The 19,544-nt window shown below is 41.1% G+C and overlaps 3 protein-coding genes across 9 annotated transcripts in view; 1 reads left to right on the top strand and 2 right to left on the bottom strand.

The window, feature by feature from the left end:
• Window positions 1–8,709, bottom strand: part of hmx3a (H6 family homeobox 3a) — a 110,336-nt gene extending 101,627 nt beyond the window's left edge. For 2 of the 5 annotated variants that reach the window (XR_015109379.1, XR_015109380.1), the window contains exons 1-3: window positions 8,271–8,709; window positions 8,111–8,160; window positions 7,164–7,307 (exon numbers count right to left, since the gene is read on the bottom strand). Coding sequence is in view for 1 of the 5 variants with exons in the window: in XM_086180113.1 (XP_086036239.1) it covers window positions 7,164–7,307; window positions 8,271–8,328 (202 nt within the window). In the remaining 4 variants the exon portion in view is untranslated. The other 3 variants (XM_086180111.1, XM_086180113.1, XM_086180112.1) reach the window with 3 other exon arrangements.
• Window positions 7,770–12,923, top strand: ikzf5 (IKAROS family zinc finger 5). Of its 2 annotated transcripts, none has more exons than XM_086180109.1 (4): window positions 7,770–7,800; window positions 9,144–9,302; window positions 9,608–9,781; window positions 9,865–12,923. In XM_086180109.1, the coding sequence occupies exons 2-4, from the start codon at window positions 9,170–9,172 to the stop codon at window positions 10,827–10,829; spliced, it is 1,272 nt and encodes a 423-aa protein (XP_086036235.1). In that variant the 5' UTR covers window positions 7,770–7,800; window positions 9,144–9,169; the 3' UTR covers window positions 10,830–12,923. The 2 variants fall into 2 exon arrangements, with proteins under 2 accessions (XP_086036235.1, XP_086036234.1); XM_086180108.1 differs by lacking the exon at window positions 7,770–7,800 and adding an exon at window positions 8,355–8,811.
• On the bottom strand, window positions 12,703–19,357 carry LOC147247373 (uncharacterized). Of its 2 annotated transcripts, none has more exons than XM_086180106.1 (23): window positions 19,239–19,357; window positions 18,604–18,639; window positions 18,121–18,265; window positions 17,794–17,990; window positions 17,540–17,632; window positions 17,345–17,380; window positions 17,131–17,229; window positions 16,954–16,989; window positions 16,740–16,838; window positions 16,566–16,601; window positions 16,352–16,450; window positions 16,179–16,214; window positions 15,966–16,064; window positions 15,791–15,826; window positions 15,578–15,676; window positions 15,369–15,404; window positions 15,144–15,294; window positions 14,850–15,055; window positions 13,881–14,056; window positions 13,549–13,779; window positions 13,291–13,451; window positions 12,937–13,181; window positions 12,703–12,822 (listed from the first exon to the last, which is right to left on the bottom strand). In XM_086180106.1, the coding sequence occupies exons 1-23, from the start codon at window positions 19,288–19,290 to the stop codon at window positions 12,779–12,781; spliced, it is 2,448 nt and encodes an 815-aa protein (XP_086036232.1). In that variant the 5' UTR covers window positions 19,291–19,357; the 3' UTR covers window positions 12,703–12,778. The 2 variants fall into 2 exon arrangements, with proteins under 2 accessions (XP_086036232.1, XP_086036233.1); XM_086180107.1 differs by having other exon boundaries at window positions 15,144–15,288.
• Window positions 19,358–19,544: the final 187 nt, after the last annotated feature.

Below are 19,544 nucleotides of genomic sequence, written 5' to 3'. Positions count from 1 at the left end.
GTCTGCAGGTCAGACTTCCCAATTGAGTCAAGATTGAAATACCAGTATGTAGTTGGAAATGTAACAGAAGAGGAAAGCAATAGTCATGTATTGTGTAGAGAGGATGTAGTAAGGAGAAGAAGAAGAAGGGGATATATTGAAAGAGGAGAAATGATCAAGGGGGTGAAAGCGGGGGGTTCCCCGAAAGGTGGATAAAAAATTGGAGACACCTGCAGAAATAAGAGGCAATGCAAAGGCAGCAACTAAAGTAAAAAGGAATAAATGGGCCGCAAACATCCGGCTTCTCAAAGAAGCCTGGCCAAGAACTGAGTCAGCAAAATTGGCACAGGAAGTAAAAACAGAGAACACATAAAAAGGAAGTAGCCTTAAATCTATAATATTTTATATTTCATCCAAAAACATGTCAAATACCATTGCCTGAGTTGTGCTTTACAAGGACTACAGTGATAAACTTTGCTGAGAGGTTTTTTTGTTTGTGAGTTTTTACCCCCCCCCCACCCCCACCCCCACAAAGAGTTTGTCGAATCTGTACTATACCATATCGCTGCCTTTCAATATATCAAATAAATCAAAATAAACTCTCCCGCTAAGGAGCTCGACGGGCCAGGACAAATCAGGCACACTCCCCTTTGGCGCATGCATCTATACTCATAACCCCATACTGTATCTGATGGGGTCTTTCACTCCCCAATGCGCGCGCACGCGCGCACACACACACACACACACACACACACACACACACACACACACACACACTCTTGATCTGAGTTTGGCCTGGACGTTATACAGTGACCCTAATAAACTGCGGCGTGGCCAGGCAGGTTTGTCACTGTCACAGGTAAATGATGTAATTAATGAGTGTGTAGTGGAGTGGATGGGTGCCGGGGTGTTAGCTTTTAAACACCTCTCCAGCTGACTGGGTTTGGGGAGGCCCAGCTGGACACAGCCAGCGGATCAATACGAGGTCAGGGGTCAGTCAACCCTCCCATTATGGCTGCAGTCGCTCCCATCATCGTCAGGCTAACGATGCCTGCAGGACCAGAGATGAAGCAGCTTCTGGGGTATGGAGCGGAGGTAAACATGTATCTTGGGGTTGTATCAGGCTTCCGTACCCGTTTGAGAGACAGTGACAGGGATATTTGATAGTCTGAGATGTTTTATACTCTGTCTGTTTGATGGGAAATCAACTAGAAATGACAGATTGTACTTTCAAACAAGAAATCTGAACAACATAAATGAGCAGGAGGATGGAATAAAGCATCGTCCTCAGGGCGATTTCATGTGTGTGTTAAAAGAGGAACATGTCAGACGATTCCTGATTGCAGGGGGTGCTTGATTTGATGAGAGGCAGGTGACAAAAACACAAACTTTAACTACTTTTTACAGAAAATAACAATGTCAAGAACTTTTCTGACTGAAGAGGGTGTTACAGTTATTTCATTTGTGCACTGCAGCTTTTCAAAACTTCTATAAAAAATTGTAACTCAATTAAATCTTCTGTGACTGCCTCTGGGCTGGTTTGAGTCTTTCATGACAAACAAGAAAAATAGAAAAGCAGGAATCATTGGAAATTATTTCTACATCCATTTGGGGAAAAAAATTTAGCTACCTGTCAAATCTGGTACCACGAACTTAAGATTTTGCTCCTTTTATTTGTTCGTTTCTGTCAAATTACCGAAACCCTGGGAAATCCCAGAGTCGACGTTGATTCTTCGAGTCGAGCTCAGAATAACCTCTTCAGGAAAAGAGGAGAGGATTACTACCTCTATTGTAGTACTTCTACTGTTGATGTACATTTTCAGCATCAAGTTAAAATCTCTTAACTAAACTCTCTTAACTAAACTAATCCTCTATTACACCGACCTAACATTCTGGTCATGGATTATGAGCGCTGACCGGTCACAGGTGCTGGCAAGTCACGAGGCATGCTAAGTTAAGTTAGCATTGGCCATTCACAGGACCTCCTATATTTCACTATGACAAAGACACAAGTGCTAGAGGAAGAAGTCAGCATGATTCACCTATGTAACACAATTCTCACCGCCCAGTTGCAGACAGCTCGTGGTCGACGAGACCCAGCTAGCAAGGAGTGTGGCTGGGGATGCAAGCTGAAGTCAGCACAAATCAGCCTCATGCCAGCAAATCATTCTGACAGCAATGCTAGCTCTGAGGAGCTCAAAGAAACAAAACCTGATGAAGTTACCTCCAACAGCTAATAGAGACTCAGTATTATTACTGGGAAAAATTCTGACTGTCATACGCCAGAGTTGATGACAGGCTAACACTTCGCTCCCAGTCCACTTCAATTCCCTTGAGCTAACTAGGATTAGCAGTCAGCTGGTCTCTAAGCGTCATGGCTCCCCGATGCAGCACTGAGGAGGGCAGGGTATCTGTCATCTTTACGTTTATTTCTCAAAAACTATCAATGTAACTTGAACAAAACCTAGGATCACACCTTCAGAGGAAACTGTCAAAATAATTCATACAAACACAAGTCAAAGGATAGTTCATCATCGACAAACTCGGTCTCCAACTTTAGTTTCAATCCCATGAAACATTATTTTCAGGAAATAAGAAAAGATAATTGTAAAAATTGTCCCCAAACATACGTCTCTTCTCTTTCAGTTATTGAACAAGACTTTTTTTGCTGGAAATATTTCTGTTATACTGCTTTTTATAAGTCTTTTTTTTGTATAAACACAAAAATTACCCCTGAAAAATCATAGAAAATCCTGCAACTAATTAAAGGAAAAGACATAAATATCTAATGAGTATTTGAGCTCGTACACAAACTTGTTTTAGTTATTATTATACTAAAAAGAAAAACTTTATAATCTTTCAGAGTTTTGTTTGCACTACGATAAATGATCACTTAATTTCAAAGAATTTTAATTAATTTTTTTTTTTCCAGAGAGCAGCCTCAAAAGGGCAGATGATCCATTAATCTAAACCTCCCCTCACATTAGTGCCACTATCCATTTCAGACCACTCCACGTGGACTCAATAGCCACTCCAACAGATCCATACAAAGATCAAAACTCAACAACTAATTTAAAGTGTGCCACCATACATTTCTTGGAGGTTTGAGTTTTCACCTTGTCTGTGCTGCCAGGAACACAGACCAGTTTTGTTTCGGGATGTTGATACATTATTAATTTAACAGCAGGGAGAAAACATGGGAAATCATTCCAGGTCAGATTGCGCTTGATCAATATTCTCAAAGGGCAGAAGCCTCATTAATCTAAAACTTCCCTCACATTAGCAGGACTGTCCAATTCAGACCACTCTTTACTCAGACTCGATAGGCACTCCAGCGGATCCATACAGAGATCAAAACTCAACAGCTAATTTAGAGTGCGCTGGAGTTTTTATTGGTGTGAGCTCCCCAAGGAATACTGGGACTAGTTTTGTTCATGGAAGCAATGTGGATGCAGGGCTTTGAGGTATGCAAGAGCTAGTGGCTATCCTCTTAACGTGTGGAGCACCTGTTTCTCCACACTTAACTTTGGGTTTTCAATTTTTGGCCCCACAAAGCTCACATTATAACCCCCAACCCTTGTACGGACGCATTATTTGTAATGAAAGCACATAACAGTTGTAAAGGCAAAAACAAGGCCAATACATTTATGTGAATCCAGATTGCATGACCGGTACCTTTTTGTTTTCCTTTGTTGTTTAAAATCATCATATAATACCAGAGCCAAAAAAATGTTTCTCCATGTCAAATTACACTCAAAATTGCCGAGTCTGAATTACAGCATAAAACAAATATGATATAAAAGAAATTAAAGCCAAATACATAGAAACATTGAATAAGATGACAGTTTTTGTAATAAAATGAATTCAGAAATGTACTTGGCATTGATATTCATATGAGATGTTTGTTTTATGTTGGAAAAATTCAAAGAATAGGATGATATTTTTAAAAGTTTTTATCCTAAGGACTAATCAAATTTACGTTAACTATCTAAGTCAAAACTACATCATATGACATATATGACTGTTTTCTGACATTTCACAGATCAAACCATTAAGCTAATAACAGGCAGATGAATCAAAAATGGAAATACTCTTTCCCTGCATATCTAGAATATAAATCGTTTCAGTCAGAGGAGAACAGTTGCTAACATCAGTAGTACCTGTGACCAGTGTGGCAGACATGCTGAGAGTTGATCATCTCCGTGTGACCACGTGCCAGTGGGCGCACTATATTATCTTCTTGCGGACAGACTAATCCATTACCAGCCTTCTTGTGGTGCGAGTGAAATGCTCGTATTAGGGCAACTGTGCGTTCAGAGGCATCATTCAGGACAATGAGCTATAGCCAGAGAGTGACAAGCTAGAAAAATGTCCCCACTTTTCAGGCTGTACAAATGACGTTTGACCACAATAACTCACAACTGGACACTTCATTTCAAGTCGGGAGCTAGCTGACCAGTCAAAAGCTACGATACCATCTTCTTTATTTGTGGCCCATGGTTTTGGTAGCCGGACCCTCAAATAAATACTGCTAAAATGCCACTTCAGTCAAAAATATTGGCCAATTCTTTCTCTGTCGTGACTGGCTCCGGATGGCAACCTGTTTCTGATGGCATAAACCTTTCAGAGTCAGATGGTCAGGCAAGCGGCATCCATCAGGTCCAACAGCATCGTGACTTAGTGTTGGATATATATGCACGTGAATGAAAGGGACCAATAGCGCTGATCCCTTGCAGCCATTCTCAAAGCATAATAGTCAAATGAATTGATTACCAATTCATCACAGGGGAATTGCTTGCTTAGAGGAATAATCACTCACCGATAAAGAAGAAATGGCTATGAATACATTTCAAGGATGACAATCTTTGAGGAGTAATAGTATAATTTGTCACTTGTGACAGTCCATTTGATTGTTCCCAATATTTCAGCCTGCTGGAATATTGGACAAAATCACACCGCGTTGTCAGAGCCCAGCTGAGGTGTGTGTGTGTGTGTGCCTGTGTGTGAATTTGTGCTTGAATAGCGTAATAAGGCAGTCAGAGGAACACTTTGACTTCCTAAGGTGACAGCAGCTTTATCGCGCATCGCTTCATAAAACCCCATCATATCTATCCACCGCTATTATCAGAATGGGTGTTTAGCGTTCTTCTGTGTGTATGTGTGTGTGTGTGTGTGTGCGTGCGCGCATGTGGATGAGAGAGACAGAGCAACAACCCGTGTTTGTGTGTATACGTGCTGATTGTGATGACAAAAAAAGATCAGCATGAAAAGTGATCCGTGGAGCTACAAAATTATTATAAGAAAAAATAAGCCCATCCTGCCACATTGGGGAAAAAAACATTTCTCTTTCTGCTTTTATTCCCAGCTAAAGCTGAGGCAGCTGTGGTCAAACTTGGGTCAATAAAATGTCTGTCTGTCCATTGAGATGCCACATCTATCAAAAGATAAAAGTTTGTCTTTCAAGGAGAGATAGAATTCAGTGAGGAGCGAGTGGGCCCTTTCTGTGAAGCATGCAGGAAATTAATCAAGGAAATGGGGTTTTGGTGTGCCTATATCACATCTAATCTATCCATTGTCCACATGTAGCTGGCTGCGAGCCTCACCAATCAAGAGCGACACGCTGGCTTTATGAAAAGCCACTTGTTCCCTGCATAATTGGGGGGTCTCATTGCTGAGTTAAATGGGAGGTGGAGGTGGATGGAGGGGCAGTCTTGTTTGCCCATGTAAAGTGTGATCCAGATAATAGCATTCTCATCAAAGGCGGCAATTACATTCATTACAAAGCCGCAAGGCGCGCCTGCAAGGAAATTAAGTGGTGAGAGGAAAGAAAAGCTTAATATATACCTCCTTTATGCAACCCCACCCCACCTCTCGGTTCTTTTTCAAATGCTCCACGAGGAGCGGGAGACTTCAAGAAAGAAACAGTCTTAGCAGAAGATGAATAAATCTTGTCAAAGTCCCCCTTCAACTTTCTGCTTCCAAGAAGCTCCCGTCTGTCGTTACTATGGCTGCACTTGTCTAGGATTAAAAAGCTTTTCCACAAGGGTAATCTCTAATGCAGCTCTTACCCAAGCCCAACAAATGACACCGGGTCTTAAAAAACTGCCCAAGACCTTCTCTAAATTAAATTCCAATTTCTTCCAGGAGAGGAGGAGCAAATTAATTGCCTCGTGTCACATTAAACCACAAACAGCCTGCAAATCAAGCGGTTAAGAGGACAAGGGAACCTTTTCATTCCGGCCTTTTAAATGTGAATCAGAGCAAGTGGATAACACTGCAACCTTCTCAAAAGACAGGTGTTGTCCCAGAGCCCATTCTACACCAGGCACTGTGTATATTCAGACTCGCTTGTTTGATTTAGATTAATCCTGAAAAGGTTTAAAGTAGCAGAATGTTAAATATAGGAGTAATTTTATAGTTTAAAAAAAGGACGCAAACACTGGATGAGCATGTTGGATTTCAATGACCCGCATACCCATTTAACACTGTTTTTGACATATTCAGGGGAAAGTAATTATTGTGCACATTTCCATCGGTGTCGCCACAGTATTGTGTGTAAATACCAGCCCTAGTAAGGCTTATAAGAATATTACCTGTGCTCAATCTCATTACTACTTGCTGCCCTTTAACAGAATGGCTTAATATATTGTGCAGTGGACACGTCATTAATGCAAAATTAAGTTAGACCAATTATTCTCTATTTTAGGCTTAATAAATCCACCCTTCAAACCAGAGACTGCATTTACTGCAGGATATATTTAACAAAAAATAGAACATAAGATTATTTCAAAAAATGATTTATATGATTTGAATTAAAAACAAAACTACTGAAACAAATTAGAGCTCAGAGCAGTGCGCACTTTGTCTTTTCATGCTGACAAATCATTGCGGCTGTGTGTGAATTATTCAACAGGATCTGGCCCCAGTGGAAACCTGAGCATAATTAAATTGCAATAAAATAACATTAGTGTGGACAGGCTGTTAGAAGGTGATGTAATTGGCTGCTCAGGCAGTCATGGTAGAACATGAGACTGACTGTCATGTCTTTCATAAGACCTGTGCATGTCCCTGGAGACTGGCAGTGGATACAAGGAGGAGCTTGCATGACAATACACATTGATAGCGAGGGTCAGTGTATTTTTCATATGTAAAACTTTGCTGTAGGACCAACAGGCGGTACTAACCTCTTGCTCCTATGTTTTGTGGAGTATTTGTGTCCCCCAGCAGCTTGGCGATTCTCTGATGTGTTTCACTGCTGGGACATGTGCACCATCTAGTGTCCAGAAATATATTCACATGGAGAAAGGCAGGGACTAGTCCCAATGTATCTGTAAAATATGTTAGAATAGTATGTCATGAAAGTGATTATTCATCAAATATAACACACAAACATAACATACAAAAACCCGGTTACAATACATGGATGGAAAAATGACCAACACCAGAGGAGTGACTCGTATTACAGTGATGAGAGTACTCTAGGAGCAGGTTTACATGACGGTTGAGTTGTAATTCAGTAAAAGGATACAGTAGCTTCACTCAGCTTGGTCATTTATCATCATCTTCTCAGCGCTTTTCCTACAACTTTGACACAAATAGAGCAATGCGATCTGCATCAAGCGCTTGCTAGTAAATTATTGATGTTGATAAAACATGGATGAGTCAATAATAGCTTTTGAAAGTAATGTAACTATTGTCTCTCATTTGCCACTTGCGCATGATAGCTTGTACATCTGAAAGTGTCTCATGTCACTAATGCTTTTGGCTCAGTTAGCTAATTAGCTACTGGTAAAAGAGGGGTGTCGAACAAGTGTTGGCATGGTAGGTTTCAACAAACAATTAGTATTTATATGACAAATAGACACAAAATAAATGGCCCGAGTTTCTTCAGAGTTAGTTAGTCATTAGCAATGGTGCTACGCAGAAATGTTTCCCATCAAAAACTTTTTTTTTCAGCTAGCTTAATTTATAATTTGGAAATGTTTGGAAACGACTGCTTCAGACGTATTTGGAAACCTGCGTTTAAACCGACCTACTTTACACCCGTCCTCACTTTAACTACAAGAATTAAACTGGAACAAGTTTATTTAAATGTTTTTAAAAGATTCATTGTGTATCATAAACTTCTTACACAGTCCTCTGTCGAATATCTCAGGCCATGTCGACTGTCCAAATCCACAGCTTGGGTAGTCAGACAAAGAAGAACGGAAATTTGGTGCGTTCTTAAGTCATATTTTCCCCCGAAAATGATGAATAATTATTTGTACTTTTGAAACACCGTGAATACACACCTGTAATATGTTCATTCGGGTTCCCTGTTAAACAGCGGGAACCTTCTTCGCGCGACATTGTACCTGTATCCGCCGGAGATTTTTCACAGGTGCACACTTGCTGAACTTTCACCCCTCTGTCGGGCTTATTGTTTTGATTTAGCTTGCTGTTTTTTTCACGTGAATTGTAGCGAGTTGGTCGTCAAGTGAGGAAAAAATAAAATCTATTATTGCTCTTTCCTCAAACGTGACAGGCGATGGCATTAATTGCTTTGTTCACTAGATACCGACGCTCCTGCTGACAAAGATGCTTTTTTCGAGAAGCTAATGTTAGCTTTCTGGCTAACGTAGCGTACGTAGCTTTGGTAACAACATGACGGTGATGAGAAGCGGTGTGTAGGAGCGACCGACCGGACACCGGATCGCGCTGATTTCCTGCTTTTTTTTAACCCTGAATTGCAGGATTGTTTTGTCCGTGCGTCTGTCTGGATAACGATAAAACAGCTCTTCTAGTCAAGCAAATAAAACTGATTCCCACTGGGGTTTTTTAATCTTCGAAGAGGTAAGTGTTCAAGCTTTATTAAAAAAAACCTAAAATATCAAACGGGACTTGAGAGATTTAGAAATAAATAGAGACTCATAATTTGATTAATAAACGGTGAGAGTCGCGCAGCGTAATCTTTCCGAAAGATTGCACTCTTAAACTAAAGGAGATGCTACAGTGACTTTATATGATGCTTGACTTCCGTTGTACAGATAGCTGTTTTCTCAGTGTCTTTGTAATGCGATAACACAGTCATAGCCTTGAAGTGACTGGTTGAACTGATTTATCAATGGGAAATTTCACTAACCGCACCCATCAGTATTATCACGTTTATCTTGTTTCCTGCTAAGGAGGACAAACAGTTAAGTGAGCATCAATGGGCGAGGAAAAGCCGGACACTCTGGACTTTGTGAAGGATTTCCAGGAGTACTTGAGCCAGCAGACCCAGCATGTCAACATGATATCAGGATCCGTCAGCGGAGTTAAAGAAGCAGACGAACTTCCAGCTGGTAACATTTAGTGTTTACAGCTTCTCTGTGTATAAAAGTTTTTATGAGTCAGGGTTCGGTGATAGGATTCATTTCTTATTTATGTTTAACAAATGACAAATATCTGACATCATATCCTAGTTGCTGCTACAATGATAAAGCAAGGTCATCCGTATCCACTATTTCTGTAATATCGGTCTTTGTAACTTTGCTATGATTTTTATTGTAAGTTATCCTGGCACCTATTTCTACAACTGTTGCTTATATCTACATCTTATTTTGAAAGAAGTAGAAATGAAGACATTGTGTCCTCCTCATGTATGCAGACTGCAGCCAGAATGGGCTGGATCACACTGCTGTGGACATGTCACTAGAGGACAGCACAGGGATCCTAGTGGATGGTTTTGAGAGAACCTACGATGGCAAGCTCAAGTGTCGCTACTGCAACTACGCCACCCGAGGCACCGCACGACTCATTGAACACATCAGGATTCACACAGGCAAGTGTCAGTAGTCAACATCAGGTGAAATTTTGCGAGTTTATATTAGTAACACATTTTATTTCCCCCCCTCAATCAAACAGGAGAAAAACCTCACCGCTGTCACCTATGTCCATTTGCCTCGGCTTACGAGCGCCACCTGGAGGCCCACATGCGATCGCACACCGGCGAGAAGCCGTACAAGTGTGAGCTGTGCTCCTTCCGCTGCAGCGATCGTAGCAATTTGTCACACCATCGGCGCAGACGCCACAAACTCCTACCAATGAAAGGTGCTCGCTCTCTTTCGCACAAGAAGATGCTGAGTGTCTTGCAGAAGAAGGCCAGCTCACTGGGCTACGGCCGCCGCCTCCTCATCAACTTCAGCCCCCCCTCCATGGTGGTGCACAAGGCTGACAATGTCAGCGACTATTCCCACGAGCTTCCCCACTTGCGTCAGGAGACATATGATAATCAGAGTCAGGCAGGTGAGGACGGGCTTTCCAAGAATCAAAATCACCATCACCAGGATATGATCATGGATAACCCCCTGAACCAGCTGTCCACCCTAGCGGGCCAGTTGGCAAGCCTCCCCTCAGAGTCTCAGGCCCAGACTCAACCCCCCATGTCTCCAGGGGCCGAGTCTGTTGTCGATGAGAAGCCCTTCCTCATTCAGCAGCCCCACCCTGCCACAGCTCCTGTAGCTGTGTCAGCCAGCATGGCCCATGCCTCCTCCTCCTCCCCGATCACTCCTGAGCCACGAGCTCCTCCTCACAGCAACTGCAGCCCTGGAGGGGGACCCTGCAGTGAGCACAGTGGGCACACCAGTACCCCCAGTATCTCCAACAGTCAACCTAGTACACCAGCCCCAGGTCTGTCTGCCCCACTCCAGGACCCTCACATGCTGCATCACTGCCAGCACTGTGACATCTACTTCCCCGACAACATTCTCTACACCATCCACATGGGCTGCCATGGTTACGAGAACCCATTCCAGTGCAACATCTGCGGGCACAGGTGCAAGAGCAAGTATGACTTTGCTTGCCACTTTGCACGTGGGCAGCACAAGTAGATGAAGGAGGCAAAGAACTTAAAATGGACAGCTTTGTTTTATTAACTCCATAGTACTTTTATTTATTAGTCTTTTACTTGGCCTTGATGTAGCCTAGCCTTTCAGGAAAATGTCACCATTCAGATGGTTTCATTTATTTTTTTTTTTAATGAGTAATGGTGCCCATTCAAGTGTATTATAACGAGATGATCAGTGTTTTTCTTGAGGCTGAGAATTGATTTGTGGTGGTGGAAGGATTTACTTTGAAAAACTATCCTAAAAATGTATTTCTCAATATACTACAATGGATTTTTTTTTAAATTATGTAATATATCCATCCATCCATCCATTTACTGTACTTCCACTTAGCCTGTTAAGGGTCGCAGGGGGGCTGAAGCCTATCCCAGCAGCTTTCAGGCGAGAGGCGAGGTTCACCCTGAACAGTGCGTTATATAATATAGTTAATTAAAAAATTTTACTTTTGACATTTGTTTTAAAAACCCATACCTCAAATTCCATGACTTGCCAGTAACAATTTTTAAGTGCTTTAAAAAAAGTTTAAAAAAATAAGAAATTACACTATGAAATGAAAAAAAGTCAGATGTATGTTTGTAATTAGTGGTTGAATTACAAGTCAGATGCATTTAACATGGGGGGGGGGTCAATAAACTTGAGTTAATGGAGACAAAATGCTGAGAAAGTAAGGCGGCGCTCTACAGAATGGCCTGTTTGTGAATCTTTCACCATCCAAATAAATTCTCAGCTTGCCTGGATCTGAGTCTGAACATTGCTATGACGATGCTAAGACAGAAATGCAACTTTTGGTCTTGAGAGATCTCACTTGAGTTCATTGCTTGGTGCATTTCAACTCTTTCTTTGCAGTGCCTGACGTTTACTTTTTTTTTCATGTGTGTCTAAGATCGAAAGGACCGTTTAACTGATTAATATTATTATTATAATAATCTCTTCTGTGCCCAAAACCATAGAGCAAGGTCATTTTTATGATGGCCGTGATTTTGCCAAAATTGTGCTTGACTAATGCTGCTACGTAACTTTGGAGTCAATACCAGCTGTAATACATGACATTTAAACCTGGCTGGATTTTGTATCAGTGGTCAGTCAGCGAAGATGTTAACTAGATTTTGACAAAGTCAGGTTTTTGTAGTTTATCCGCACAGTGCCCTTCCTTTGCGAGCACCATGGCAACCTCAGTCACTTTGATAAAAGGCTTTTTGGAAATTATTTCAGGCCGGTCATGGTACACTGATCTTCAGATTAGTCGCTTTAAAAGTAGTATCTCCTCGTGTAGGACTGGGTCTCATCAAATTGCCAGGTAGCGCAGGAGATGCCACATTTTAGCCTTAGTGGTGATAACACACACTGAGATTCTCTATTTATCATACGGATCCCAGTGCTTTTCTGAATATTTACTGCGTATTGTATTCTGAGTGGTCGGATAGATGTTCAGTGTCAAAAAAAAAGTCAAAACGATGTTGTAGTAAGACTGCAACTGTAGCAAGATTGTTGGGTACTGTTGTCTGTTGCTTAGCAACATGTGTAAAGTACATAGTTACTGTTTCTAGGACTACGTCCTTGTCGCCATGCTTACCAGTAATAGGGGTATCCAGTAATGACTGCCTTATGTTCTCACAGTGTGTTTTAGGTTCATAGGTCATAGTGAATGTCAATGCCTTTTTGGTGATCACTTTCTTCATCCTTTGGGATGTTCAATCATTTTATTGTGAGATGAATTCACTTAAGTAATTTATAAGTAAAGTGTTTTCTAACTGAGCGGAGTTTTTTTTGTCGTTCATTTTCTCCATCTGTCGTGTGTTCAACAGAACCCAAAGACTCAAATACCTGAAGTACAAGTAATAAAGTACATAAACACAAATAGTTTTGATGATGCTTTTAATCAGGACATTTGATAGTGTAGTTTGATGTGTCAGAGCTGGAATGACTTAAGCTCCTCATTGCTTTTCTTCTTTAAGTCCTCCTTCCCGTTTGTCAGGCTCTGCAGATAAGACAAGATGGAATTGTAAGAGCAAATAGAATCAGACTGGTTTCTTGTTGCTCACAGAAACATTTTCACTGTGTACATCAGTCACATGTGCCAATGGCTACATACCTTTGAGCTGGATAGGACCCAGAACCAGAGTATGGCTGTCGTGTTCCGACCCCAGGTCTCTCGCTTTGCGCTTGCTGCAGCCACGACGACAGCGGGAATTGTAGTCAGAGTCTTGGCAGATCTGGACTTTGCACTGGATGTAAACGGACTCCTTAGCTCGCAAGAACTGAAAGGCCCTGAATCTGAAACGAGCGTAGGAACGTATGCCGCTGATGTAGGCATAGTAGGTGGTATCCATGGCACATCTGAAGGCGAAAGAGACGGTGATACCGGAGAACATGAGTACAACGCAAATCACATAGAAGGAAGAGGAAAAAAAAACAATCCCGAGTCATCGCAGTTTTTACAGCGTACCCGTTACGGACCAGATAGTAGGGTCTACTCTGGAAATCATAAGGAGATGAAGAAGTCACGCAGGTGTCAATAAAGATGACCAGGTTTCTGTCACCTCCCCACAGGTCCACTTGGACGTACAAGTTCTGGTTTAGTGTCACCTCAAACGGAATTTGAGTCACCTGATTGAAGAGGGTGTGAAAGCAAAATGTCAGTATGCCTGTAGTTTGTCCTACTCAACCATTTTACCACTAGTTGAGCGTAAGAATATAACAACACCTTATCGTAGAAATTGCTGGAAGTGTAGAAAGCCATGCTGGTGTTGAATCTGCCGGTGCCTGCGATGGTGCTGTTTTCATTTTGATGAACAAGGTACATAATCTGGGACACTGAGTCTTGGTCCATTCGACAGTACACGTTTATTTTTAAATGAGTCTGGCGTGTGACCTCTCTGGAGTGAGAGGCGTAGGCACGGATGTTGTTGGTGTACACAACCCTGCCGTTTTCAAACTGTGCAAGATATCAAGAACCATCGCAATCAATACAATACAACCAAAGTGGGAGAATTCATAGAAAGTTTGTTGATGTTTTCTTGGTGCTGAGTTGTCTACCTTTCGAACGTTGCCACAACTGTAAATTGGGAAATTGAAGATCACTTGATTTCTGTCGATGCGAGGTCTGCAATTATGGTCATCCAGGAAAAGATTGTGGCCTTCGTAGCCAAGGGAGTTCAAGTAGCTCTTTCCGAACACAATGTTCATGTCTTGGGAGGAACAGGCCACTTTACCTGATAAAAGACAATGTTTTGATTTGATTGGCTCACAGGATTAGGGCACAAGATTTCAAAATCGCACAGTCTCTCTTCTTCTTTTTTTTTGCCACCACTACTGTTGGACGACCGTTGAAATATCTCAACAACCGATGGAGGGATTGCTATGCCATTTTACAGGAGGTTCCTAGAAAATATCCGAAAGAGAACGAAGTAGATTCACTGATACATTATTATGGTCTGTGTACTGAGCCACGGAGGGGACATAAGGAAGAAAAAGCCATGGGAGAAAAAAAACATGGTTGAAAAAAATCTGCACTTTTGTGGGATCTCACAAAACAATGTTTTTCTTTTTTCAACCACCATTGTTTTTTTCCTCCCTACAAAAGTGTTAAAGTTGAAGGAATCCAAAGAGACAGGTGATGCAAATTGATACAACAGAGACCAAAAGATGCTAATTTTAATAGCGTTAGTGCTAAACTTCCCTCAATGCACTTAGAGTGTCTTTTTTATTAAAAGCTCCCTTTATGGAAAACTCAATTTCTTGTCATGGAAAATGAGATTCTAACTCCTTGTTGCACAAAAAAACTATAATATTCCTCTTGTAATTGCATTTTAGTCTCTAACCATCAAACCAACAACATACCTACCTACCCCAACTGATTTTCCCCACACTTGCTGAAGAAGAAAAACCAGATCCATTTAACACAGTTAAAAATGACAGTTCTTTCCAACAGATTTGACCAGCTTTGCTTTAAAGCAGGTATGTGCTCTCCACCCCACCACACACCCCCCACAAGCCCCATTTTACCTGAGCTTGGTGGCAAAGAGCTCATGAAATCTGCCTTGAATCCTCGACCAACCACAGATCGATCAGTTCGGAAGACCACAGTCATGTAGTCGGAAGGGGAGAGGAAAGTATTCAAGCTGTTGTTGCAAACTTTTCCCAGGAATGGTGAATGAACAGATGCCCCACCGTAGACTGAGATGTAGTCACAGTTGCAGCAGTCTTCCAATCTGTTGATGCAAAATTAGTTCATATTGCAAAATGTCTCATATTTATGACAATCATTGAAAAACAAAAAGTTGTCTCTTCTCAACGTACTGCAGGTATGTGAATGTCAGGTAGATTCTGTGGTCATAAGGAGCACGGAGATACCAGACGCAGTAAGTGTTGTCCTGGTAGTGATTGGGGTGGTTGGGGCTGGAGAAGGTTCCAGACCCAAACAGGGAGCCTCCGCAGGGGCTTTCTGAAGCTCAGCAAAATAACACCAGTCATTACACAGCACTACATTTGGAGCAGACAAATATTGCACGTGGAGGGTCTTACCAGTGGTTGGCGTGTTAGTTGAAAATGAGCAGTAAGCTGAGGAAAAACATCATTTTTTTGGAAAATTAGATTTGGTGAACATCAATCCGTTAAAATACTGTGGCATCATATCCATGTGAAGCTTGACTTAATTTAAAGCCATTTCAATGGTCCTGGATTTAGTTACAGAAGATGTTAATACTCTTGATTTTATTGGACATGGCACTTACAGTAGTAGTCATAGCAACAGTTGCCATAGTATTGACAAGAGCTTGAGCAGGAGCAGCTTCCCATGTGGCTGCCACAGTTGTAGCGACATGAGGGTTGAGCTAGGAGACACATGAGGATGGAGAATTCAATTATACACAATTCCCTGGAATGAGGAATCAATTTGACCCAGTTGGTGCTTTTGGAAGTTTTTGCTGGTATAGATGTTAAAGTACCTGTGACTGGGTTTGAAGTTGTTGATACGCAGTAATCTGAAAGAAAGAATAAGACTTTTGACAAATGTCCCAATGTCCCACAATGCACCTTTACTGTTTTTTATTATTATTATTTCTTTTTTTTTTGTATTCAAACAGAGAGGCTGTTGAATTTTGTACACTGTTTGGGACTTACATCGGTAGTCATGGCAACAATTGCCATTGTAGCGACAAGAGCTTGAGCAGGAGCAGCTTCCCATGTGGCTGCCACAGTTGTAGCGACATGAGGGTTGAGCTAGGAGACACATGAGGATGGAGAATTCAATTATACACAATTCCCTGGAATGAGGAATCAGTTTGACCCAGTTGGTGCTTTTGGAAGTTTTTGCTGGTATAGATGTTAAAGTACCTGTGACTGGGTTTGAAGTTGTTGATACGCAGTAATCTGAAAGAAAGAATAAGACTTTTGACAAATGTCCCAATGTCCCACAATGCACCTTTACTGTTTTTTATTATTCTTATTTCTTTTTTTTGTATTCAAACAGAGAGGCTGTTGAATTTTGTACACTGTTTGGGACTTACATCGGTAGTCATGGCAACAGTTGCCATAGTATTGACAAGAGCTTGAGCAGGAGCAGCTTCCCATGTGGCTGCCACAGTTGTAGCGACATGAGGGTTGAGCTAGGAGACACACGAGGATGGAGAACTTCAATTATACACAATTCCCTGGAATGAGGAATCAATTTGACCCAGTTGGTGCTTTTGGAAGTTTTTGCTGGTATAGATGTTAAAATACCTGTGACTGGGTTTGAAGTTGTTGATGGGCAGTAATCTGAAAGAAAGAATAAGACTTTTGACAAATGTCCCAATGTCCCACAATGCACCTTTACTGTTTTTTATTATAATTATTTCTTTTTTTTTGTATTCAAACAGAGAGGCTGTTGAATTTTGTACACTGTTTGGGACTTACATCGGTAGTCATGGCAACAGTTGCCATAGTATTGACAAGAGCTTGAGCAGGAGCAGCTTCCCATGTGGCTGCCACAGTTGTAGCGACATGAGGGTTGAGCTAGGAGACACACGAGGATGGAGAACTTCAATTATACACAATTCCCTGGAATGAGGAATCAATTTGACCCAGTTGGTGCTTTTGGAAGTTTTTGCTGGTATAGATGTTAAAATACCTGTGACTGGGTTTGCAGTTGTTGATGGGCAGTAATCTGAAAGAAAGAATAAGACTTTTGACAAATGTCCCAATGTCCCACAATGCACCTTTGCTGTTTTTTATTATCATTATTTCGTATTTGTTTTTGTATTCAAACAGAGAGGCTGTTGAATTTTGTACACTGTTTGGGACTTACATCGGTAGTCATGGCAACAATTGCCATTGTAGCGACAAGAGCTTGAGCAGGAGCAGCTTCCCATGTGGCTGCCACAGTTGTAGCGACATGAGGGTTGAGCTAGGAGACACACGAGGATGGAGAACTTCAATTATACACAATTCCCTGGAATGAGGAATCAATTTGACCCAGTTGGTGCTTTTGGAAGTTTTTGCTGGTATAGATGTTAAAATACCTGTGACTGGGTTTGAAGTTGTTGATACGCAGTAATCTGAAAGAAAGAATAAGACTTTTGACAAATGTCCAATTGATGAAATACCAAATTATCTCGTGTAGGTGTAGACACATACTCATCTGTATGAGGGAGAAATGCAATGGGTTGATAAATGGAAGTGTTGTGAAGTTTATTACAACACCTCTCTGGTCCTACCTTCATAATCGTGACAGCAGTTCCCTCTGTAGCTACAACTTGAACTGCAAGAGCAGGTTCCAACATTCCAGCCACAATTGTTCCTGCAGGAACCTTCAGACACAGAAAAGAACAGAAAAAATAAAACAAATTCCCAACCCCCCCCCCCCCCCCAAAATCCCTTTTTTGGTTGATCCTGTCATGGTTGTATTAATATCTTTATATTTCATATTTATGTGGAATAATGTGCCTTGGTCAATGTTACTGTGACTTACCAACAACTTTGTAGTGAGCAGTAAACCCTTTATCGTTAACTGCATAATCACTCTTGAAATTAACAGTCATAACAGGACCAGTAGAGTAGAAGGTGAATGTATCGTTGCCGCACACCTTCCCGAGAAGCCTGCTGCCATTGTTGGGGCCATCATAGACGTAAACAGCATCAAATGAGCAAGTTGGGTGATACTCAACGCTGTGGTGAGGATTAAAAAAAAGAAGAGTGTGAACACAAAGCACACAATAGCATGATTTACATCATCATCACTCTTCTGCTCATCTAAAACCAACGTTTGATTTTATCATTCTTAATGCTGCTGTCTTACCTCATAGAGGTGAAATTCAGCTCCACGATGCCATTGCTTGGACGAATATACCACCAGCAGTCCAAGTTGAAGCTGTACCCGTATGGGTAGTTGGGGCTGTAGAACGTACCATAGTCTCCATAAAAGGTTCCACCATAGTGGAGACCTGAAGCAAACAAGATAAAGAGGTTTGTCTTTTTTCTTTTTTTTTAGCTGTCAAAATTAACAAGATAAGATCTTTAACAGTAAAGTTTTTGAAAAATATTAAAATTAATATTGAAATTCCAAAACATTTAAACATTTAAATCCAATTTTGTGGGTTCTCTGATGACCTATTTGTCACTCCTGTGGCATCAGCTGCACGTTCAGACTCATCGCTAATTATTTGGCATCAAAAAACATATTGCACTGAAATTCAACTGTCAAGTCGTTGTCTTTAAACTGCATTAAATATAACCAAAATTAATTTTATACAACAAAATCTGACTCTGCTTTTTAGTTTACCTTCTCCAGTAGCGTTGCCTGTTGTATTTGTTGCAGCTGGTTATGTAAAAGTAAAAAAAAGAAAGAAAGAAAGAATGTCAGACTTGAATGACTGAATGATGGAAGAGTAAAGATTAACCTATAATTCTATATACCCGCTGATGTTGTTGGTGCCGCCACCTTTTCCTCCAATGATTGAATTGTATCGTTGCTTGTCAAATAACTACAATCTAGTTGAAGATTCCAGATACATTGAAATCTCATTTGTAGTATAGATCTTAGTTGTCAAATGTTAAATTGATTTATTTTGCAGTTTCAGTCTTGGTACTGATTCTTTCCAGCTGGTTAAGCAATAGTTTTAGCACAGGGGCACCCAAACTTTCCAGCTTAGCCCCCCCCCCCCCCCCCCCCCCCCAAAAGTTGCACACAAACCTTTGCCTTTACAAACATATTAAAATTGATTAAAAATTCAACTTAGATTATTTTTATTAGTTATAATTTCTTGCTTTAGAAACAAATAAAGGCCTCTTAATCAATTTTAAATATGTTTTGATACCTTGACCCCCCCCACACACACACAAACTTTGAGAACCCATAACTTTGTCCATCGTTTTTCCCTAAAAGTACATATCCTGTACAAACATATAAGAAAATACCTCTCGCTGCATGTGAAGCGACCACGCTGCACAGAACCAGTAGAGTCCACATCGTGAGTCCCTTCTGCCTGAGAGGCTCAACCACACAGCTTATATGTCTTCAGCAGACAACGCAGAAACCTACGGAGCTACCGATGTGACCACATATGATAAATTAATCAGTAATCAGCGAGCATGGGAAACACACACTTGGTTAACCATCACAAAGACTGTTCACCTCTAGTCAAGGATGTGTTTTATTGACTTAAGCTAAAACTGCATTGAGGGTTTCTGGGAACTTGATAAGCACATAGAATAAAAACTATT

Source organism: Aulostomus chinensis, chromosome 16 (assembly GCF_037954235.1).
Source record: "Aulostomus chinensis isolate RoL2024-O1b breed Wild chromosome 16, RoL_Achi_v1.0, whole genome shotgun sequence".
Taxonomy (NCBI): domain Eukaryota; kingdom Metazoa; phylum Chordata; class Actinopteri; order Syngnathiformes; family Aulostomidae; genus Aulostomus; species Aulostomus chinensis.
Note: the sequence above shows the minus strand (reverse complement) of the source record. Positions and strands in the feature narration are given on the sequence as shown.